The sequence below is a fragment of the Orbicella franksi genome, chromosome 8, assembly GCF_964199315.1.
Source record: "Orbicella franksi chromosome 8, jaOrbFran1.1, whole genome shotgun sequence".
Lineage (NCBI taxonomy): Eukaryota > Metazoa > Cnidaria > Anthozoa > Scleractinia > Merulinidae > Orbicella > Orbicella franksi.
In genome coordinates, this window is record NC_138152.1 from 4,783,566 (window position 1) to 4,807,055 (window position 23,490).

Here is a 23,490-nt window from a genome sequence, read left to right on the forward strand (position 1 = left end):
CAGAATGACTGATGCCCAAATTTTACGAAAGATACTGACGGATAAACAACGCAAATGTCGAATTCATCACTCAGCCTGAAGAATATAATCCGAACTACGCCCTCGCATTCGATTATTTCATAAACAATGGAATTGAGTGGTGAATGGGAGTTGGGAAATACAAATGGGATTTCGATGACAAATATCACCTTTGTCGTTGCGTTTTCGCGACCGACAGAAATTTTCAAAAGAACATTTCATACAACATTCAGACAGCTCCATCCTGTTTCGTTGGAAAGGTTGAGGAACGGGCTTATGTTAAAACTTGCGCATGCCCCGGGGCTTTGAAATCATCCTAGTTTAATCGAATATTTCTGTGTAGATAACCATTAAATACCCGGACAATTGTCTTCACAAAAGTTCGCTCAGCAGTCCATTAAGATAAGATTAGATATGTTAAGATAGGAATCTTTTGCGTCGTTTATTTTTGTTCAATATTGTCAGGCAATGCATGAAGCGTGCCCGAGTAGTCAGCGCGTCGGACACGCAATACAGAGGTCCCGGGTTCGAGTTCCGCTCTGACCACCACCTGGATTTGTTTTACGGTAGCCCCGAGTTCAAATCCACAGCCACGCTTGTAAATAGCTAACTGGTTTGCCTCCGGCCAGTTGGGATTCTTAACAATGTTGAGCCCTATTTGTTCAGTTGTTTGCTCGGTCCCTCAAGCCTTTGTGCTTTAAACATTGCCGAGGGTAAATAAAGGTATTTAAATAATTTTAATTATTTATTTTATTTATGGACAAACGTAATTTAAATAACAATTTCGCCACGTCTGGTTATATGATATAACTGCTAAATGGAACTTAGTAAAAGGGAAAAGACAAAAGCCAAAGTTATTTTGAATAAACGTCTGTACTAGCAAGACTGTTTACCGGACAGCCGTCAGAAGCGAGTTAAAATGATGATTTTAAAATCGGCCTTTCTCTTGTTGGCATTCCTCTTTTCTCTAAGCTTGCCTAGCTTAAAAGTTCAAAGTCGCAGTCTTCCTTTAGGTAAGTTAATGATCAGTCTTCAATTTTATTAAGAGTGACTGTTTTATTCTTTTATATAGTGAATTTATCAAGTTTTTCTGCCTAGGCTGAATATTCTTATTTTTCTACCAACTTCAGGCTGAAGATATGCTTGTGAATATTCTTAGATTATGACGTATGACATTTGTGTTTTCGAATGTATTTGTATTTGTTGTCTGGATGGTGCCAAAGTAATTTTGAAGCCAGCCTGCATGCGTTAAAGCCTGATGATGCACATAGCTTCTTGCAAACATGTTATTAGAGAGGTTAAGCATGACGTTTACGGCAAACGGCAAACGGCAAAAATGAAACTTTTGCCGTCTCCCTTCAGTTGTGTGTACAGTAGAGTGAAATTATTTGTATTTGTAATGAATAGTAGGAGACGTTATTCCATTTTTGTGTGCTTTATTTACGGATTAGAAGAAAAGAACTCAAAATCAGAAGTTATCGTTTCCGTTTGCCGTCTGCCGTTAACGTCATGCTTAACCTCTCAAGTACAGTAACATCGAAAATACGGTTACCACGGCTTTTGGTTGCTTTTTGGCTAGCTTTACCGTTTAGAGAAAGGAGGAATTTTGTACAGTTTAGTTAAAAACATAGAATTGTATTGTATTTACATATTTTCAACACACAAAACTATTTTCTTTTCAAAATCTCAGTCTCAGGTTTATTCCTAAAATATTCCTAAAATTTCGCAAATTTCAGCCTCAGTATTCTTATAAAATATCTTCTTATAAAAATGAGTGTAAGTTAAGAAGTCTGAAAATTTGCGCGTAACCATGGGTTAATTAACAACGAATGCCGCTGGATGTTTTTGTTGTTGTTGTCCCCGGCATAAGTTACCGCGATTAATGATTCGATTTTGCACCCAGTCGCTTAATTTCCTTTTTAGAAGCTCAAGGGATGACGTTTATTGGAGAGGACGAGCTTATTTATAGGGACGGAGCACTTATTTTTATGGGTTCTCTCTGTAGTTCTCCCTACAGACCACATAAACATCAATACGAAAGCACAGAGTTTCGTTTGAAACAATTGTACCCTCAATATAATAGCACAGAAGGTGATCTCAATGTACTCTGACGGAACAGTATATATCATTCAGATATAACTGTGTAGGGGTGCTTGAAAAATCTCATTCAAAGGGGGGCGGCGCTTATTGGAAAAGTTGTTCATAATCACATAATGGGACGAGGACAGCGAATCGACAAAACTTTACCGTAATTTTTCTTTCCAGCAAAACATTTGTCAATGTAACCCCGCCTGGACGCCTCTCACTCAGAACTTCAATTGAGTGGTGATGTGCAACAACCAAAAGAAAGTGAGAGCGCACGCGCAAAGGCATATCCATTGAGTAAGGTGGCACGAGGGCAAACAAAACTTTTTTGGGCCTTCCCGACTAAATTACTTTCTCCCTGGGGTTCGGATAGCTCATTAAGACAAAAGCGTTATTCGCGCTCGTTTTAAAACGAAACTAAATCGTGGGAGTCTCCCCACCTTCCTCCGTATTCCCTCCCCAATTATGTCTGTTTCCGATACGCTGCTAAGAATAGTCATGGTCAATCGTTTTCAAGAACCCGCGCTATGTAAATTATGAATCGGTTCAATCCAGTAAGAGCAGAAATTTGAAAACGAATCGAAATCGTTATTTTTCCGTGACAACCACTACGTGGCATATCCAGCACGTGTTTGCTTTGTCATGTAAACAATATAATTAATTAGACCCGGTGAGACATACTAAAATAGCACAGCATCAATATTATGGAATACGGACCGTATTAAATTGACGTCTAAAAGTAATTATGAATTTTTTAAGCGAAATTAAATTATATAAAGGACAATTTTATCACTAGCCTTGACAAGCCAATTTTGTGTCTTCAGTCGCCCAGTTTTTGCGCTCTTTTATAAACTTCTTTGCGTCAAGAGCTGTCAATTCTCCGGATAGACAAACACACCCGCTAGGCAAGATGACAATTAACCAGTCATCCGTTTAATTCAAAGACAAACTCAACTGGAGGTAAATTTGAATGTTCAAATTGAGCAGACAAGTTCATTTCCGTCAGTGTAACGAAGCTTGTGGCTGGAGCGTCAGTGTTGTTTGCTTAGGAAAAGTAACAAATATGATTTTAAGAACGGTCTTTTACTTGTGCTGTGGTTTTTGCTTGGTGCAGAGTCGCCCATTTGGTGAGTAACCAGTTTATAAACTGACTTTCTGGAAAATATGACAACGTTACATTTGAAATATTGCATACATGTGTTTTATACCGTTGTGACTCATGGAGGCCTTTCAATTGAAATGTTGAAGTACGTAGACTAACAAAAAAATTATTGCAACATTATTGTTCCATCACCTCCTTCACATTCGAATTCAAATTTCTTCATCGCTATTCCAGAAGAGACACGGGAGAGGTTCCAAAGAAATCGATTAATTCAAATACCATCAGGCCCTTGTGTCAGCAGCTGATATTTATAAGCCACATCACAAATTTCCATCATGTTTCACTCACTGTTCTTCATGAAATTTTTATAACTGAGGACTATCAGAAATTATCGATGTATTCCTGTACGTAGGCTTAACAAGACGTCGAGTACATTGAATGTACCCTGTAATAAAAAAGGTGAGACGCAGACGGAATCGTATTAAGATATAAAAAAGAATAAAAGGTTTTAAGACTTAATTAACATACACATGGTCACTGAGGTTAATTAACGGTTTAGAGGTCAATAATTTATCCTAGTCGTATGTACTGGCATGTGATGATAAGTTCAGTATTGACTTCAATATTTGACCTTTGATAATTTATGTTTTATAGCAGACGATGCTTGGAAGAATGAAAGAGACAATGTTATTGACTGGTTGCTTCAAGAGAAAATAAGAGGTAATGATTTTTAAAATATTTTTAATACTGGACTAATAATTTAAGGCCAAGAAAATTTATAAACTTAACGCGCCCTTGTCAACAACAAGTCAGGTAACAAAGCCGTTATATCTACTTCACGCAACCAACCGTGCATCTCGTCCAGGTGTTTTTCCCTATTTCTACCCCATTTTTTTTTCTTGTTTTAGTTTTTTTCCGCATGGCGCAGCCACTTCGCACGACTAGTATTTGCTATTTCTAAGTGGCTGTGCTCTCTCTGTCTACAGGTATTCAACCTGGAATCAATTTTTATTTTTCTTTATGGAAATCTAAAGAGGCACAAATAAAGATTGCTGCTGTTGTTGTTGTTGTTCCATTTTTTCTCGACGTTCTTAAGAGTGCCTGAAACAATTATGAAGTGACTAATCTACGAAGTTCTATAGCAGACGTTGACTTTTTCGTGTTTCCCTTTGCTGCATACTGGCCAGCTGTTCGATGTTTTTTCCCAAGATAAGCTACTTCTTGTTTCGGTTTCCCGAGCGCATGTTCCGTTTCAAACCTTATCCCGTTTCTCGATGTTAATCCCTTACCGCACCCGAGCTCTCCTTAACCTCCAGCTCCAACCTCGTTCCCCGGGTCTCTCTTCTGAAGAAGAGGATAGACCCTGGGAACAAGAGTGCTCCAGCTCTATCCTAGTCCATCTATTGGACAGTCTTCACACCATATTCTTAGCTGCATCCCGCATGTCGTCCCGAGGCGTTTCCCGTTTTCCGTGTTAGCCACCGCTGTTCCCACTTTGAACTTCAATGCGCCTGTCACTCATTTTTCTAACGGTTTATCACTTTATGTCAATTTTTTCAACAGTCTTTGTCTTTGATTTTTTTAGAGAACGAAGAGAGAAATGGAAATTTACACGGTCACATTGTCAGGGTGAACGAAGCTCACCAACAAAGTCGAATGGAAGACGCGGATGAGGTTCCACTGGAAGAGCAGATCACGACTGTCAATGAAGGTAGGCCGCTGACCAAACGAATCGACACCAGTGCAACAATTCTCACCAACAGCTCTTTTCACGGTTAACCTGTCTGGTTTGCATTATCATATAATCCAACATGTCTATGATGCAATTTCGGACAGTTTTGACTTTTCTGCTGAAAATTCCCTCGCATCCTCTTTGGATGACACTGTAATGCAAATGAGGAAAGGTAACCATGATGGGGCTATTGCATTTTATGTTCGATTACCAGACACTGTCAAGAGTGCAAATGTAATTAAACTTATTTCTGTTTTCATTATTTTTGTAATTCTCATTACGCGGCTTTTGTCTTAAATTGTGAAAAGTATTCGAGACTTGAAGCCACACCAAGTTATTAATATATAGACACGAGTGTTTCAGTGGAAAATACACCACTCGTAAAACTTATAGGAATCTACATCTTCCATATTCTTACTAGTGAGGGCATTGATGACGTTATTTTCCGCTTTTTCGCGGTTGCTTACTAGATATGAACTTTATTTTCTTGTGTTAAAAACAATATTTTACCACTCAAAAATAAAACTCATATCTTCGCGCCGCCGTATTTATTTTATCCTCTGTATATAAAAAATACACGGTGATTACAATAATTAGTATCACCCAACTAGTGGACTAATGCAAATCCTGCATTTTGATTGGCTGCGCTACTAGAGGACTATTAATAATAGTCCTCGAGTAGCGAAATTGGCGCAATCGAGCGTGACGCTTTCTTTCGTTTTATTCCCAAATAAATATTTCTTCAACTTGCATTTACTAATTTTATTATTGCTTTTTCTGTCCGACTAGTTGGGTGATACTAAAACAAGTAGACCCCTCGCCCTCAAGGGCCACGGGTCAATAGCCCATGAGGCGAAAGAAAGAAAGCGTCACGCTCGATTGCGCCAATTTCGCTACTCGATGACTATTACTAATAGTCCCCTAGTAGCGTAGCCAATCAAAATACAGGATTTGCATTAGTCCACCAGTTGGGTGATACTAATTGTTAATTGTAAACCGTTGAATCAATTTCAGATGCTAACAAACAACCGGGATGTCAACTGTTCGAGGGAGACTTGTGTCTAGATCCTGAGGACCAGGCTGTTGTCAGTCACATGATACATGAGGAAGACTTGAAGAGGAATGTGATTCGAAACAGCAAAAAGCTTTGGCCGCAAAAAACTGTCTACTATTATGTCGATCACAATTTGCGTAAGTTGTTTTAGAATTATGTCAGATGTGTAGAGTAAAAAGGAAGGTTTTTTCGGTAAATTTCAATCTTGGAAATGCAGCATTGCGGTATTTTCTAAGCTTGTGGATGCGTTTTCATTAGCGTCTTGGTCCTTATACCAATTTATCCTCCTTTATTTCGAGTTTGTGTTTATATCGGAAACAAGCTGAAACAGCTGCAGGTTCAGAGCATCACCTTAAGCTACCTTAGTTAAATGTGTAACGTGATGATAAACGATTTCGAATCCCTCTACAATTTTAGCAATCACTTAGAAGTCGTGTCAATTTTCTGCGCCGGGGAAAGGGGGTGGGGGTGGGGGCTCTTCCGCTCGTATTTTCCTCGTTCTGTGCTATTGTGCTCGCCAGACCACCAACTACACAGCCTAGCCGTGACATTGCAGTATTGGCTAATTTTTTTAGGGGGAGGGGGGTGTCACAAGTCTTATCAAAAATCCTTGTTCATTGAAATGCAGTCAGCGACATCTCGTCAAATGCTAAACACTTGAGCTAGAGCCGGAAGTCTTGAAAGCTTGTGTTTGGTGTACTTGCCGCCCCGTCCGAGTGTTACTAAGGAGTAAGGAGTTTAAGAAAACCATAACTAGGGTGGCAAAGGTGGGTACCTATCACGCATCGCGCTGAATTTTTCTATTTAATCACGCATCACGGATAATTTTTTCACCAATCACGCTTCACGTAAAAAGAAGTAAGTACATCGCCAATTTTACTTTCTCGACCCGCTAAGAGCGTCGTTAAAAGATGAACTTTGCCGATTCAACCACAAAAATGCATCGGCAACTATGTGACCGCTCACGCGAAAACGTTCCTTACGATATCCGTTCGAAGAGCTGAACGCACGGTAAGTGAACTAGCCTGCGAACAGGCTCCCAGCGAGAGCGGAAAAAAATCCGGCTGGGGCGAAAAAAAAAAAAATCCGGCGCGTTAAGCGCGAAAAACAGAATTCCGCGAATTGCGCCTCTCCTCACCATTCCGCTCTCGGCTCTCCCCGCTCTCCCTAGATCACACTTGGCTAGCTCGCACTAAACCCATTAACCTAACTGGGAGCCTGTTCGCAGGCTACAAGTGGACGGATAATTTGAATAACAATAGTCAATATGCTTGTTCCAAGATATCTTAAGACCACTTGGTTCTACATGAGTTGACAACCACGGAATATAATGAGTAATGACTTTAGAAACAATTTAATGAAATGCAAACTGTGAAGGTAAATGTGAGGGATTCATGAGATGTGGGCTGTATAGGTATATGTAGGGAATTAATGAGATGTACGCTGCCGTGATAGGTATATGTGGGGAATCAATGAGATGTAGGCTGTGTAGGTATATGTAGGGGATTAATGACATGTATTGCTGTGTAGGTATATGTGGGGGATTAATGAAATATAGGCTGTGTAGGTATATGTGGGGGATTAATGAGATGTTAGCTATGTAGGCATATGTGGGGGATTAATGAGATATAGGCTGTGTAGGTATATGTAGGGGATTAATGAGATGTAGGCTGTGTAGGTATATGTGGGGGATTAATGAGATGTATAGGCTGTGTAGGTATATGCGGAAGATTATAGAGATGTAGGCTGTGTAGGTATATGTAGGGGATTAATGAGATGTATTGCTGTGTAGGTATATGTGGGGGATTAATGATATGTAGGCTGTAAAGGTATATGTGGAAGTTTATTGACATGTAGATGTGTTTTAGGTATATTTGAGGCAATCAATGAGATGTGGGCTGTGTAAATATATGAGGGGGATTAATAAGATGTAGGCTGGGTAGGTAAGTGTGGGTGATTAATGAGCTGTAAGCTGTGTAGGAATATGTGGGAAAATAAGGAGATGTAGGATTTGTAGGTTAATGTGGGGGATTAACGAGATGTAGGCTGTGTAGGTATATGTGGGGAATTAAGGAGATGTAGGATGTGTAGGTAAATGTGAGGGATTAATGAGATGTAGGCTGTGTAGGCAAATGTTAGGGATTAATGAAATGTTTGGCTGTGTAGGTAAATGTGAGGGATTAATAAGATGTAGGCTGTGTAGGTATATGTAGGAGATTAATGTGATGTAGGCTGTGTAGGTATATGTTGAAGATTAATGAGATGTAGGCTGTGTAGGCAAATGTTAGGGATTAATGAAATGTTTGGCTGTGTAGGTAAATGTGAGGGATTAATAAGATGTAGGCTGTGTAGGTATATGTAGGAGATTAATGTGATGTAGGCTGTGTAGGTATATGTTGAAGATTAATGAGATGTAGGCTGTGTAGGCGTATGTGGGGGATTAATGAGATATAGGCTGTGTAGGTGTATGTGGGGGATTAATGTGATGTAGGCTGTGTAGGTATATGTGGGGGATTAATGAGATGAAGGCTGTGTAGGTGTATGTGGGGAATTAATGAGATGTAGGCTGTGTAGGTGTATGTGGGGGATTAATGAGATGTAGGCTGTGTAGGCATATGTGGGGGATTAATGTGATGTAGGCTGTGTAGGCATATGTGGGGGATTAATGTGATGTAGGATGTTTTGGTATATGTGGGGGATTAAAGAGATATAGGATGTGTAGGTATATGTGGGGGATTAATGTAATGCAGGATGTGTAGGTACATGTGGGCGTTTAATGAGATGTAGTCTGTGTAGTCTGGGATTAATGAGATGAAGGCTGTGTAGGTGTATGTGGGGAATTAATGAGATGTAGGCTGTGTAGGTGTATGTGGGGGATTAATGAGATGTAGGCTGTGTAGGCATATGTGGGGGATTAATGTGATGTAGGCTGTGTAGGCATATGTGGGGGATTAATGTGATGTAGGATGTTTTGGTATATGTGGGGGATTAAAGAGATATAGGATGTGTAGGTATATGTGGGGGATTAATGTAATGCAGGATGTGTAGGTACATGTGGGCGTTTAATGAGATGTAGTCTGTGTAGGTATATGTGGGGGATTAACGTGATGCAGGCTGTGTAGATATATGTAGGGGATTAATGAAATGCAGGCTGTGAGAGGATATATGGGGGATATTTAAGGGGGTGGTTGAGGAAGAATACTTGATTATATATGCACGAAGTATTGTTTTAAGAGAGGTTAAGAGAGATGTGTATATTGCGGTGGAGTTAACTGGCCGCCCAACCATCCGGGTGGTGTCGCACTTATAAAACGAAAGAACAAAAGGTGTGGCTGTGAGCCAATGAGAAAGCACTGACGTCATAGACAAACTGGACAAACGAGTTTCTGACAACGGCTGGATTTGATTATTCAAAATGGCGGACATACCTTAATTTAAGGTTATAATATGCTAATTTGCCAAACATTCTTTATATGCACGCTTATGTTCTGTAGCGGCTTTGTAATTTATGCTATACATGCAGTTATGTATTGAAATACACGTTCACCTTGTGTATCTTGAGTTACAGTAGCCAGCTTAAGCCTTGATTGGTGACATTCGTTTAAGGTTCTCTCAGCCATCTAATATTACACGTTGCAGCGAAAGAGTAGTTCAAGTTCGTCAACGACGTCTACCTTCTACGAATGTCTACGAGCGAAAACAACTTCCGGTTCCTCGCCGGCTAAAGCATCACAATTTTCAGTGTTATTCCACCAGATATCATTGTCTCCGCAACATTTAGATTTGAGGTCAATTATGTGGCGAGATCCCCGAGGACTGGAAGCTATGGAAAGAGAAATACTGTGATAATTACTTGGTTTGCAGCGGGAAAGCCCCGAGTATCAACTCGTCATGTTCAAGGACGTTATTGATGACGATGGCCTTTAAGTGTTCAAAGCCTTAAGCTATACTGAAGAAGAAGATACAAACGATTTCCGTGTAGTAATGGGGAAGATGAAGTAACGTGGAGGTAACGTAAACGAGATTGTTTCAGCAGGAGGGAGAAACTTCCTACCGAAACACTTGACAACTTATTCGCTAAATAAAAAAGAACCTTGGCAAAGAGGTGCAATTTATGTGATTTTTTACAGTTTTTACACGATACTCTCATCTGCGTTCGACTGGTCTTGGGATAAAACATGAGCAAAACACAAAGCACCCACTTACAGCTGTAGGATGACAGACCCCACGTTAAACAGGTGTATCGACTGTCCAGCATCCGAGATGTAAATATAGGGATCTTAACAATGAGGACGCCGACGCCGAGGACAACGCCTTGTAAAATTGAATTTGTTCAGGATGCCTATGGCTCTAAAACCTCCTTCAGGCTAAATATGTAATGGTAGGGTTCAATTCTAAATGGAAATACGAAAACTTAGCAGTTCGACTCATCGTTCGCGTTTGCGGTCATTTTGCGTTGTTGTTTTGCAGAGGACGGCTATGAAATGTACATATTAAAAGTTTACTAAACACACTTGTACAGCCATTGTTTTGCTCATTAAACCTTTCGTTTGGTGGTGCTCTTTGACGTCGTGGTTTGCTCCAGACTCCGTTCACACTGCGCCGGAGGAATTTAAAAAGGCATACAGCTTTATTTCTTCGGTTAGGCTTACGGTCCAGAGTAATCCGTCACGAAAACGGAGCTTTTCGAAAACGCTCTTCAAACCGGGGGAATTTGAAAACGCAGGCTTTGAGTTTTCGTGTGGACGGAAAACAATTTAAAACGGACCTTTTCGAACACGATAGGATCAGGAAAACGACGTGATTTTCCTGGCCGAGATTTCCTCAAACGAAATTATAAAACGACCAGTGATTGTTGCGTTTTTAAATTTCTTCGGTGTAGTGTGGACGACCGGGCGTAAGCTTCAAGGTCTCCTAATGAAGTCAATAATCAGATGCCGTTCTTCAGGAATGAGTCCAAAGAGAAAAAAAATCGGAGGAGATCCCGCGCAAAGGAGAAATGCACCATGAATAAACACCACAAAACAAAATAAATATTTAGGAGTGGAACTTAAACTCCGTACTTGCTGGGTCATTCTTAGATGTGAGTAAGACACTTACATATCATTGTGTTCAAGGTAAATTGTTGAAGCTAAAGAAATTGAATACGCTTCTGGAGTTAGTTCACCAGCACTGATGAGTTAGGCTTCATAACTTAACTAAACTTAACGAAAATGCAAACCTTAATTCCTTGGGCGTTAATTTTCTTGCAGAACATTTGCGCCCAAAAATCAATGACGCAATCAATAGACTGGAAGTTAAGACGTGCTTGACTTTTCGTGAGGTTGGCTTGTCTTATGGAGGAGATTACATCAATATGCACAAAGGAAATGGGTTAGGAAATAGTCGTATTCTCTTGCCATGATTACGTATTTCTAGCTTTGTTACATCTTCCTTTTCAATTTTATCGAATTTTATCAATGATAAGAGAGCAACGTCTTGGAGGTTAAAATAAAAATACCATGTTTGTATTTTTAACTATAAAACCCGGAATACGCAGTCATGGACATCGTTCAGGAATAAGATCATTTTTAAAGAAAGATAAAAAGTAAATTTGAGTATTCATTTTGGTCTTAAAAATGCCTTTAGATGCTTTTCAAAGATGGGCCGGGTAGGTGGCGCTCAATTACTCTCCCTAGGGAGTGGATGTGGGTACGTTGGTGTCATTATGCATGAGCTCATGCACTCAATCGGTAAGTACAATATTTACCAACGGTAGTAGTGACAGTGTTATTCGACATTTTTTTTTTTGCATTCCAGAAAACGGCTGCAAACAATGGTTTACAGAAGAGTTTTGATAGTAGACAGGGAGGTTCGAGAAACATATCTTATATAAGCATGTTATCTCAGAAACGTCGAATCTGAGAGAATAGATCCTTCTCTTTAATGCAAGGCCGTAACTAGAAAAAAAAATTATGACTGAGGCATGTCCATGGTCTAATTTTCTTTCTTGGTACTTAGGGTGTTAATGATGGCGATAAACAGCAAAGATGATAGATAATGACCGAGGCAGCCTGTTACTAGCCACGGACCTGTAATGTAGAGTTTAATTCATGTCCGTTGGCAGGCACGCTGTGTTTGTTGGTTCATAAGCCAGATCTGTTTCTATCAACGACATGGTTGACAAATATTTACCCTTTTTTCTAATTAAAACAGGGATCTGGCATGAGCAAAGCAGAATGGACAGAGATAAGTACGTGGAAGTTCTATGGAGCAACATCGAACCAGGTAATAAGTGGGGGGGAGGAAGGGTGGGTACCCTTCAAAGTGTTAAGGGGGGTGGGGCGTCCGCGAGGTCCAATCCCTTACCCTTTTGTATAACATTTTGACAAAAATAGTAGCCCCTTCATATACCTTTAATTGGAAAAGGTACTTCTTTCACATGATTTCATACTGAACCAGCCCGTATCATGAATAAATCACCGAAAAGGGAAATCTTTTCATCATTTTCATGCATTATAAATTAAATGATACAGCCGTAAGGCGCGTCTGTTCGAAAGATATTAATTAAAGGCCCTTTTAAATAACTAAATGACTGATTTTCTTACCCTTCCATATGCCTCAACTTGTGAAATCCCTACCCTTTTATACACATGAAGCCTAAAAAAGTTATCCCTTTCGTGTGGAGCCTCCCCATCCCCGTAGCCCGGTACGCGGTAATAACCTGTCCTTCAGGAAGTCCCGGTATCCATTTTTTGCCATGCAACACATCAGGTTTCAAAACGTAGCGATAGAAAACGGCAGCGAAATCCGAAAGTCGAAGACCGTTATACGTTTGATTGATATATATTTTTCTTTTTAAAGGGAAAGAGAACAATTTCCTTAAATACGAACATGGCAAGTTGGATACGCTGAATCTACCTTACGACTATGACTCCATTATGCATTACGACAGATATTTGTATTCAGTTGATGGTAAGAGACCTACCATCATCGCCAGAGGAAAAGCGTGGAAGAAACTTGGCGGACAACTGAGAGGAACTTTGACAGGGAATGATATCAAAGAGATAAGGGCATTATATAATTGTTAAAGGTAATCATAAAAATACCGGGATTATTTTAACATTTGATGAGGCGAAAACTGCATAAGGCACTATTGGTGGAAATCAAAAAAATTGTTCAAATGTTGTTGTTTATAGATCTTTATAGTGGTCAATGCACTTAGCCGCACCTAGCTAGGTCACAGGCATGTCATTTAAACTGAAAGAAACAAATATATCAACTAAACATAATAGGCTTAAAAATCCCAACTGGCGGGAAGCAGACCAGTTGGCTATTTACAAGCATGACCGCGGAATTGAACTAGGGTCTACCGAGAAACAACTCCAGCTTAGTGGTCAGAGCGGGACTTGAACCCGCGACCTCGGCCGGATTTCAAGTCCAGCGCTCTAACTACTCGACTAAGCTGCCTCTTCCATTGGTTTTCCTACAGGTTTTCATGCCCAGATCTAATTGGAATTTAAAAATTTTCGAGCCCTGACTGGCTGAAACAGAGACTGGGCTATACATTATAGTTTTCTGTTAACTTTCTTTTCATTTTGATAATTTCATGCTCGTTCAGGAGTGCACCTCCGTGTTGATTTCGCTAGTTGCCCCTCGCCAATTTGAAACCGAACGAAACCTCGAGTTCGAGGTCTTAATGTTTTATCTCGGGGTAAAACGTTTCATTTTGCGTCTTACTTTGTCTTAGTTTACTTTTAGTTTTCTGTCTTATTCGTTATTTACAGATTGGCAACTGAAGACAACTAAGTCTTACACAGAACTGTTACCATCAAGAAGCAGACACATTGTAAAGACCCTGGAACACGTGCACGTGGTGCAAGTTGCCATAAGTTGTCGGATCGGGATAACTTTAATTTGAAACCATTGTATTCAAGAATACAACGAGCTAGTACGATTCACCTGTAAGTTTAAAATTCCACCAATAATGCGTAATAACGAAAAGAAATAAATGATTATTTGAGTGAATTTCACCTGGCCAATAAAGTTGGCTTTCTCTATGTATTATCATTTATTTAGGAAGTAGACAGCTTGTTTCATGAAGTAGATGACTGAGAACGATTCAAGTGCTGAATGGACAAGCCTCTAGGGAGGTCTGGCGGGGGGTGGGGGGGGGGGGGCATGCTTCTCCAAACAATTTTGAAATTGAGAGGTTCTGAAACAAAATTTTTTGCATTCTCTTGGAGATATGTCCTCGGGAGGAGGGGAGGAAAGGAAGTCCTGGGAGGAGGCTTCGTAAAAAATTACGAGGACCAATGCTTGCCGAAAACTTTGAAAAAAATATATCAATCACATTCAACGTGGTTTGGTAAAGTGCGTTTTATATCCGGCGATACAAATTAAAACAAAATTAATAGATCACCTCAGAATATGGTTATTTTCTTGACAACCAATTCTTGCTTATTTTAGGCTTACTTTGATCACGTGCCTTAGTAGACACCATAATGGGGAGAACTGGGAAGATTTGAAATGAAACCAAAACACGGAGTAAAATCCTGAAAGAACAAGAAGCATTTATCCTAAGTACCGTAGGAGATTCCCCTCCAGGGATGCGGGAAGTGGCGGGGTATCTCTCTCAAAGATTTTTTTTACTGATTTTACTAGATCAAGGTATTACTACTGTCAAGGATAAATCGTTTGCTTTATTATACAAACATAATCTAGCTGTTGTTAATATGACTTCAAAATTAATACCAAAACCGAATAAATCTCACTATTTTTGACATTATTTAACCTTACCAAGCGTGCTAATTACTTTTGTAGGTAAGATCTCAAATTAAATAACAAAACTAACGTTTATAACAACCGTAGGCGTTGGAAGAAATTTACCAAAAAAATTATATTAGCAACAAAAATCGATGTTTGGTGTCTTCAGTTTTTCAATAGAATTGAAGACTTGAAGAAGTATCTCAATTGTTCAAAGTGCTATATTAAATCATTGTCCACGATGGGAAATAGCGTTAATTCAAATAAATTATACGTGATTATTGTTATCTACTTCGTGACTTCTCCCGTGAGTGGAGCGGCCTTGCAAGACTATCGCGCGTGTTCCCACGCTCAGACGCTAAGCTCTTTGAAAAGCATTCGATCTAAAATTCATCATGGTACATCATCTTTGGACCGCTGAATTCATCATGAGAGATGGAGCCATCTTCATCGGTATCCTCGTGCTCAAAGATGTTCGCTACAACAGTTTTGTGATGTTTCCTCCATTTCTTGTCGTAAGTAGGCATACCATGAGCTTCAGCCTGGGCCTTCATGTATTCTGATACTTCTTTCTTAGAGAGCTTCTTGTCGCCGTTGGTGTCGATGTGTGAGAACATGTCGGCTTGTGGGGGAGGCTGGCGAATATCGAACATTTCCAGCTCGTACTTAAGGGTCGTGTTTCCTGAATAAAAATCAAATTACTGAGTTATATAACCGCTCTGATGAAAGTTCCGCAATAGGTCATTTCCGAGTTATCTTGTGCCTGTTTCAAAGCGAATCTCCGTACAAAACCTTTCATATGAAAATGATTTGATTTACATGAAAATGAACCTGTAGGCGAAATTCATTTTCATATGAATCGTTTTGACAAAGAGGCAAGAGGCAACTCGGGAATGGCCTATTGAAGTCAAACAGCCTCGATCCCAGCCTCTAGGAGAGAGAGAGCCTGGGAGACTAATTTCGACATTGCTAAAGGACTTTATCTTTTGTCATCAAAGGATTCAAAGTTCCAAGGATAGGGTACACATTTCGAACAACTATATGCAAATAACTTCAAAATTGGCTCTCCTCTTTCGAGAACAATAACTATTTTGTCTACTTTATGACACATCAATTATTTACTAATCGGGCTATAATCGACCAGTAAGAAACAGCTACGCGTAGTGAAACCCTGTTCATAAATAATTTGTTTTGAAAGAAACAAAAAGTTTTTCTAGAAGTAGGTTATAACGAGAAATAACTTGTAAATACTCCTTTGAAACATTAATCTTACTATACTTGCAAATTGATATCAGGACTCAGTTTATTGATAATGTGTGAAAATATAACAATTTTAAAACATTGTGAAAGTAATTTTTTTATGGAAGCCAGTATTCCCGCGGAATTGCAAGGCTATTTGTTTTCATTGAATTACGTGACAAATTTACTCTAAAATAGTCAGTAAATTAAAAGACATGGAAAAAGATAACCTCAGTCAATTACAAAACACAAATTGGAAAAACCTCAAAACAACATCTACTGGAATGTTACGAGACTAATTGGTTTACATGAAAAAGTCTAAACAACAAATACAATAAACTTTGCTTCAAGAAGTGACAGGGCGAGAGATTTAATTAACATTTTTGTACCTGGTATTTCGCCAGCTCCACGTTTTCCATAACCTAGCGAAGGTGGAATAACAATTTCTCGTTTCTGTCCTCTACACATGTCCAAGACTCCGCGTTCAAATCCTTTGATGACAGTGCCGGTTCCCAACATAAACTCAAACGGCATGTATCCTTTGTTGGGATCGATTGTTGTGTCAAACAGCGTACCATCCTCCAACCAGCCTTTGTAGTGAATCACGACGAGATCACCAGACTTGGATTTGTTCACGCAGTCCTTCGGAGTGTAGAGATCGTGAATTTCGATTTTAGCGTTTGGATCTACTTCTTCCTCTTCTTCTTCTTCGTGCTGGTCTTCGTCTTCTTCCTCGTGTTCATCCTCGTCATCTGTCATATCATCATCGTCACTCTTCTTCTTGCTCACATGGTCTTTTTCATCGTTGTCGTCCTTCGTTTTCGTTTCGTGTTCATCTGAAGCTTTCTTCTCCTTTGCCGATTCATCTTTTCCATCCTGAACAACTTCAACTTTTGCATCTTCTTCGTCGTCTTTAGCAGCGCCTCTCTTCATCATCAGCTTTGCGCCTGGCTCGCCAGCGTTCTCGTCTGAATTGTGAACGTTTTTTGCGAGGCATAGCGCCACAAAACACAAAAGTATAACAAAGCTGAGAGTTCTGTCCATGGTTGCGAAGTTGTGGTAAATGAACAATAACTGGCTCACGGTGCTGCCCGACTGACCTGCTGCTGATATCCCGCACCCCTTGCACACGTAACAGGTGGTTTGTTCATAGCTACAGGTAATTATACAGCTGAATAAAACTGCGTGATTGCCGAGCCGGGTATAGAAAATAAACGCTATAAACATCGAAACTATTGTTGGGCATTTTAAACATGAGTGAGAAAAGTCTCCAAAGACACTTGATAGTTTTCCTGAAAAACGTACGTTCTTGCGTAAATTTAGGGGATCTTTCATGACGTCTTTTTTGCAGGTGTCAAGAGTAGACCCTTGGTGACTCATAGCTTGCTTCGATTCATTTAACCCGGAGACACATCGTTTTATTGCGTCATTAAACGACTCGAGCAAAGATTGCATATTGTTGATCGATTGTTTATCCTACGTGGAAATTTATATATACATTAAAAGGAAATATTATGTCTAGAAAATGTTCACCATGCAAAACAAAGTCTCGCATATGGAAAACAAATTTCTTTCTCTGCTTTACTTTTAAAATAAAATTACGGCTTCAGATCCGTAAGATTTATCTAAAGTTTGCTAATTTCATAAATGTCTATCTTGAAAAGCGCACAACGAAAACTTAGAAGACTTTCTTATTAACGTGCCATATTACAATTGGTTTTTAACGACATGTCCGCTTCGTAGACACTTAAGCCTTAATTATCAGTACTGATTTATCATCACCCATAAACCTGTTTTGCACCCCCGATTTTAATTGCTTCTGAAAACAATTTAAAACAAACAACTGCTACTGTATGGTTTAAAATTCTTTGCCTAGTATACACAAAATTATTTTCAAACTCGAGAAAATCGAACTGTCCGTTATGTCTCCAACCTATTGTGTGTCTTCAAAGATTTGCAACCCATGATAAAAATCCTTCAGTGGGTCTGTATGTTGTGTAAGACAAGCTGAAGTGTCATGAATATCTTCAGGCAAATTGGTAAAAATTTAGGTTTAAAGTACACGAAGAATAAACGCTACACCTTCTGTCGTCGCTATAACCAACAAAACACTGCGCTCATTGTTTTCGATACTTTTATTTACAATTGAACTCAGCTATGCTAAAGTTTCACCAAATTGTTTGATTGTTACTTTGCTACCCCTCTGTGCAATGTTGTTTTTCTCTTAAGGCACAAGGTACTTCACGTTCTTGAGGCAACATTGAACGAAGTCTTGGCCTGGAAAATTAGTTGTGAGTACAGGTCAACCACGCAGGCTTCATGTCCTGAGGAGGTCTGTCAGTGTCTCTCTGTATCCTCACCAATCTTCCACCAATGGTTTGATAGCACAGTCGTTTGTACCGTTTAAACCTTCTTGGAATCGAAGTATGTACGTTTGAGTGTTACTTCCAAATTGTTACAACTTTGTCAGAGAGTATTGGAGGCCACTGTGTACCATTCATATGTTTCTAAAACAGTAACATTAACAGCTTGCAGGTAGAAATTGCCTTCACTGCTTTGAAGCCATGAATACATTTGAAGAAGTTAGAAAAACATAATTTAACTGGTGCAACAAATAAGCAGGAACCAGCAGCCACATGTAATAAATCCATTTCACTTCATCCTCTAATGGAGAATCTTTCACATTCCAACGGCTTTGTGGATCTGTTCTCGTTATTTTTCGTTTTTGTGTGATCACTGATACACTGCCCATCACCAGTTCATCACCCAACCCACTCCTCCAATTGAAGAGGATATCTGGGACCAGTTGCATATGAAATGTCGAGCTTCTGAAAGAATGCACCTGGTAAAAAGACATTAAATTTTTAGATTAATTTTTTCCCGGATTTTTGCTACGGGAACTTTTCAAAGAGTTTGCGAAAGGTTTCGAAAGGGTTTCATGGCGTTTCAAAAGGGTTTCAAAACGGTTTTAAAGCGTTTCTAAAGGGTTTCTAAAGGGTTTCAAAGTGTTTCAAAAGGGTTTCTGCAGGGTTTCAAAGCATTTTTGAAAAGCGTTTCCAAAGGGTTTCCAAAGGGTTTCAGAATGACCTCAAAATCCCCTAAAATCGTTTTTGTGGATAAGACGTGTTTTCGTATGGAGGGTCACAAATGGACACAAGTAGGTTTATTTGCATTCTCGTCCCAAGAGGCCACGATCTGTTTGATCAGCACCAAGATTCACAACCTCTGGGTATATCCAACACCGGAAGTCTGAGATTCCCCAACGTCCTGTCAAACCTGACAAATGTGATTGGCTCAAAATAAGAAATGAATACCCTACGCATGCTCAGGAAATTGGGTTCGGCCAGAGGTTGCGGCGTGGTGGCCTCATGGTTAGTGCCTCGTCTCCGGATCGAGCAGTCTGGGTTCAAGCCCTGGCTGGGGACATAGTGTTACAGTGTGTTCTTGGGCAAGATTCTTTACTCTAACATTGCCTCTCTCCACCCAGGTGTATAATTGGGTCCCGGAGAATTTACTGCTGGGGGTAACCCTGCGATGGACCAGCATCCTATTCAGGGAGGAGAAGAAACACTCCTAGTCGCTTCATGTCACAGAAACCAGGATAAGCACCGGCCTGATGGGCCACTTGGCTTGTATACAGACTTGTCACTAACTAGATACCTTTGGTAGATATCCTGTGTGTGGAAATAGCAGATAACACTGCTGCAGTGTTTGTTCTTACTTCTGAATCAGTAAAGCTGAGCTGGAAAATAAAAGCACAGTCAAAAGCATAATAATTTTCCAATTAAAAAAAGCAAAACAAATTTAAACTTGCAAAGCTACCTTTCCTACTCCAATATCGATGATTCCATCCTTGTCACACTTGTATGGATGACCCTTTTTGTATGTTTCGATGGCGGAGGCAATGTCATCAGATGCAGTACCTGAAACAGACAGCAACTTCATGAAATAGAGCCTGCAAGCAGACTCTCGAGTTTGGGCCCGGGACGCGAGCATTTAAGACAGTTTCTCCCCATGTAGTTTGTTCCCCCAGTGTGCATCGTGTAAGTAATACAGTCCATCAACAAGGTCTCCTCTCCTGTTAGTCCTTACAAGCTGCTGTTAGCCTACTCTCAGTTAGATTATACAGCTCAAAGTTCCGCCTCCATAGTAATCCTCCGTTTCCAGTTTTAACAATGTTGTCTAGTTTCTAGAAACTTTATTTTTCATGTCAGGGTTAAAAAAAAAACTTGAATTCCATCTTGCCCTTTGAACCTGCAGCTCTCAGATTTTGCTTGCCCTCGACAGATCTGTTTTTGAGGTGACTGTTTTCATATTTAGTTGGCAGAACACTTGGCTGGGCCTTTGTCCATCAGGCAAGTGAGAATGAAAAGTTACTTGCCAAACGGGAAGATCTCCTTGTCCCAGACGACTCCACGACACTTTTATCAAGCCCTGCATGTACCGGTACTTGGCTATCACAGAATGGAATGGTTTACATGAGAACTTTGTGCTGGACTTGTTAATGTCATTGGGTGCTAATAAACCAAATCCCATAACTGCTAATGACGTGTTAAATTTGTGTTCACTGGACATGTTACCTCTTCGAGTTGTTGGCATCTTTTCTTTAAGTATTTGCTGTAACGGTTTCATTTTGTCCAGAAATTCCAGGGTGCAGAGACACTGATCAAAGTCTGTCACTTCCCCAGTAGCAACCTTGATTCAATAATAAAGTCATATACATGTACAGTACAACTGTGCAATGTTTATTCCATATTTAAAAAAATAGGTAAATTATATATTTTTGAAAAAACAACAACAACAGCAACAACAACAACAACCACAACAACAAACGTAATAACAAGCTAAATAGTTTAAAAATGTTTTGGAATGAAATAAACTTCATCAGACCAACAAATAAAAGAAAATTATACTGTTCCTTGTTCTCGTAAACTTTGAGTTTGTTGTTACCCTTTCAGATGTTCTTCAAAATCTTACCCTCCACATTGTGGAAACTTTTGTTAATTGCTGCAATGGTTCCAGAGGAGAAAAGCAATATGATATATACATATATAATATTTCCATCTTTTGTGGGAGTAAAATGGTTCGTTAATACTAACCAAAAAGAATGCCACAAAAAATTACTTGTTATTTCTTTTCTTTCTTATACCATTTACACATAAACTGCATGCAGAGCAAACACATAAAGTACCTTTTTAATGAGTTCCTCTCCACCTACAATATTTCCCCCAGCATTCCTTGCAGCCTCAGCAGCTTCATCCTAGTAATTAACAGAAGGTTTAAAGCACCAAATCGGCTTTTTACAACAGTTGGTCACATGACTGATAATTCCTAAACTTTTAGCTACAGTTAAACGAATTATTTAGAACTGGAAAGAGCATGTTTTAAATAGCCAGAACAGCTATTTTTAGACCAATGCCATACATACATGTATGCAAGGTTGAGATTTAATGATGATTTGAATATTGTAAAAATAATATTATACAGTTTTGTATGGGAGTGAGGAAGCTCTGCCCAGCAGAAACCTTTTCCTTTATTGATCACAGTGACTACAAAAGGAAGCTACTGGCATATAACTATCGGACATAGAAAGTGGGGTAAAATATGAGGAAGAATGGAACATTCTAGGCCCTTAAACTGAAAGGCAGAGATTTTAAGGCAGTTTAAAAACTTGCAAAATTACAAGGATTTGCATGTCCTTACTAGTGAGGATATGGAAAATATGCTTCTCGGGTCGTGGATGTAGTTTTGTATAAACTTAACAAGTGGCATATAATTTTCCCATAAAACACTCGTGTCTATATAAAAATACACCTTTTACTGTATACATTACAGCCTTTTACCTTAGCAAAAACAAGAACCTTTCTTTCCACTCCATAAGGTTTAGGAAGCAACATAAGACCATGGAAAGGATTGAGCTTGCTCTTCTGTAAAATGTAACCAGAATGCATTGTATTGAATGAATCACCTTCTAGTAGCTTCTAGTGGCACAATAGTATAGATACGTCCATAATATTTGCTTTGATTCTAACATAATTTCTATTTACAAGGCTAAAAAAAGTTAAAAGTAAAAAACACCAAACGTTTTCGACACTAGGGTAAGTAAGATGACCTGGATGACTTAGATGACCTAAAGATGACCTAGTGTCAAAAACGTTCCATGTTTTTTTTACTTTTAACATTTTTAGCCTCGTAAATAGAAATTTTTTTTATAGTATAGGGGTGTTTGTGTAGAAATACCCTAACACAGAAATGGTGACTTACTGGGTAGAACTTTGGAAAACACAAGAAATGAGTAGGTACTATTACTTTTTCCCAAGACATACAGTATCCTTTTCAATGTCATTGAATTCGATAAAACAAAGAAAAATACAAGAGCAAAATTGAATAAATAATAAATAAGACTGCACCTTCATGTGACTTAATCTGCAAAACTAATTAAAAACAGTCATAAAGTAAATCAAAACAGTCTTGCGATATAAATCTCCTTAAACTTGCGTGATCCTACCTGAAAGTTGACAAACAAAATAAACAATTGATCAGGCAGTTGATTGGTTGATTACCTTACTGATTACCAGTTTGACTGAAAAACTGATCAACCGACCAACTGACTGGCTTATGATATTTGTAGACTGCCAACTGCAGACTACATTAAGGCCTAAATAGCAGTCTGGTTAGCCTGAATGTCACTCCAGCCTGAATAGCACTCAGTTAGCAACTTTACCATTAGCTATCGACAATGGAAATGATAAATGATATTAGTTGAAAATTGTGCAGTCTGCAAATTTTACACACCACTGACTGACTGACTGACCAGCTGACTGATTGACTGACTGGCCGACCGACTGACCGGCTGACCGGCCGACCAACCGACACGCCAACTGGCGAACGATGACTGATGCTGACTGACTGATTGACTGACATCTTTTCACAAGCTAACTTCAACCCTGACAGGTACTTTTGGAAACCAATAGTAACTAAACATGTAGTTGTTCAGTTTTAAGTTACCACATGAAGGGCCAAAAAGTATTAATTGAATGGGATATTTGCAATCAGTATGTAGCCCTCCTTACAGATTACTAACCTTCTTTTCTCCCATGTCAACTCTGAGGTGAAGCTCTACAATCTGGTCTGTAATCCCGCTCAATGAAATATTATACGCGCGTAGAGCACTCAAGGCTTCACTGAAGGTGTGCTTCGGGGGGTCTCTATCACTCAGTAAATAAACGTTGTTATCTTGGAGCTTGAGACTTTCGTATGGCGCAAGTATTCGTTTTCTCCGATGTCTTTTAGCGGCAAAACTCCGTGAAAGGAGTAAAATAGGACTAGATCTCAACGTGTAAAATCTGCGCCCCAAAAGACAGACTGGCGCCGCCATTTTGGATTTAGTGGATGACCGCTGACTACATTGCTGTTGATTAGAAAATCAGACAAATCGGAAGAAACTGCTGAGAAACACGAGAATGCAAGTGTCAGTGTGGTGCCTGTTTGTGTTGTGCAGATTTACAGGGTGAA

At 39.4% G+C, this 23,490-nt stretch overlaps 3 protein-coding genes across 5 annotated transcripts; 1 reads left to right on the top strand and 2 right to left on the bottom strand.

Moving 5' to 3' along the window:
- The first annotated feature begins 1,487 nt into the window (after window positions 1-1,487).
- LOC145495012 (zinc metalloproteinase nas-4-like) lies at window positions 1,488-14,128 on the top strand. Of its 2 annotated transcripts, none has more exons than XM_081474587.1 (9): window positions 1,488-3,230; window positions 3,860-3,925; window positions 4,791-4,916; window positions 5,952-6,128; window positions 11,244-11,364; window positions 11,620-11,723; window positions 12,187-12,258; window positions 12,835-13,063; window positions 13,758-14,128. In XM_081474587.1, the coding sequence occupies exons 1-8, from the start codon at window positions 3,074-3,076 to the stop codon at window positions 13,059-13,061; spliced, it is 1,050 nt and encodes a 349-aa protein (XP_081330713.1). In that variant the 5' UTR covers window positions 1,488-3,073; the 3' UTR covers window positions 13,062-13,063; window positions 13,758-14,128. The 2 variants fall into 2 exon arrangements, with proteins under 2 accessions (XP_081330713.1, XP_081330714.1); XM_081474588.1 differs by having other exon boundaries at window positions 1,492-3,230; window positions 3,863-3,925.
- Window positions 14,129-14,654: 526 nt separating this feature from the next.
- LOC145495008 (uncharacterized) lies at window positions 14,655-17,513 on the bottom strand. The gene is made up of 2 exons (XM_081474584.1): window positions 16,365-17,513; window positions 14,655-15,418 (listed from the first exon to the last, which is right to left on the bottom strand). The coding sequence occupies exons 1-2, from the start codon at window positions 17,428-17,430 to the stop codon at window positions 15,120-15,122; spliced, it is 1,365 nt and encodes a 454-aa protein (XP_081330710.1). The 5' UTR covers window positions 17,431-17,513; the 3' UTR covers window positions 14,655-15,119.
- Window positions 17,514-18,033: 520 nt separating this feature from the next.
- Window positions 18,034-23,354, bottom strand: LOC145495014 (large ribosomal subunit protein uL1-like). 2 transcript variants are annotated; one of them, XM_081474591.1, is made up of 7 exons: window positions 23,060-23,354; window positions 21,819-21,902; window positions 21,167-21,235; window positions 20,556-20,670; window positions 19,798-19,898; window positions 19,636-19,717; window positions 18,034-18,817 (listed from the first exon to the last, which is right to left on the bottom strand). In XM_081474591.1, the coding sequence occupies exons 1-7, from the start codon at window positions 23,351-23,353 to the stop codon at window positions 18,738-18,740; spliced, it is 825 nt and encodes a 274-aa protein (XP_081330717.1). In that variant the 5' UTR covers window position 23,354; the 3' UTR covers window positions 18,034-18,737. The 2 variants fall into 2 exon arrangements, with proteins under 2 accessions (XP_081330717.1, XP_081330716.1); XM_081474590.1 differs by lacking the exons at window positions 18,034-18,817; window positions 19,636-19,717 and having other exon boundaries at window positions 19,811-20,670.
- Between the last annotated feature and the right edge of the window lie 136 nt (window positions 23,355-23,490).

Bases quoted from the DNA above. Each gene is read 5' to 3' on its own strand.
- LOC145495012 (XM_081474587.1), top strand. From the start codon at position 3,074: ATGTTCAAATTGAGCAGACAAGTTCATTTCCGTCAGTGTAACGAAGCT. The intron at 3,926-4,790 runs GTAATGATTTTT...TGATTTTTTTAG, and splicing joins GCTTCAAGAGAAAATAAGAG to AGAACGAAGAGAGAAATGGA. The intron at 4,917-5,951 runs GTAGGCCGCTGA...AATCAATTTCAG, and splicing joins GATCACGACTGTCAATGAAG to ATGCTAACAAACAACCGGGA.
- LOC145495008 (XM_081474584.1), bottom strand. From the start codon at position 17,430: ATGCAATCTTTGCTCGAGTCGTTTAATGACGCAATAAAACGATGTGTC. The intron at 15,419-16,364 runs GTACAAAAATGT...ATTTTTATTCAG, and splicing joins TGGAGCTGGCGAAATACCAG to GAAACACGACCCTTAAGTAC.
- LOC145495014 (XM_081474590.1), bottom strand. From the start codon at position 23,353: ATGGCGGCGCCAGTCTGTCTTTTGGGGCGCAGATTTTACACGTTGAGA. The intron at 21,903-23,059 runs GTTAGTAATCTG...TACATTTTACAG, and splicing joins TTGACATGGGAGAAAAGAAG to AAGAGCAAGCTCAATCCTTT. The intron at 21,236-21,818 runs GTAAAAGGCTGT...GTTAATTACTAG, and splicing joins AGGTTCTTGTTTTTGCTAAG to GATGAAGCTGCTGAGGCTGC.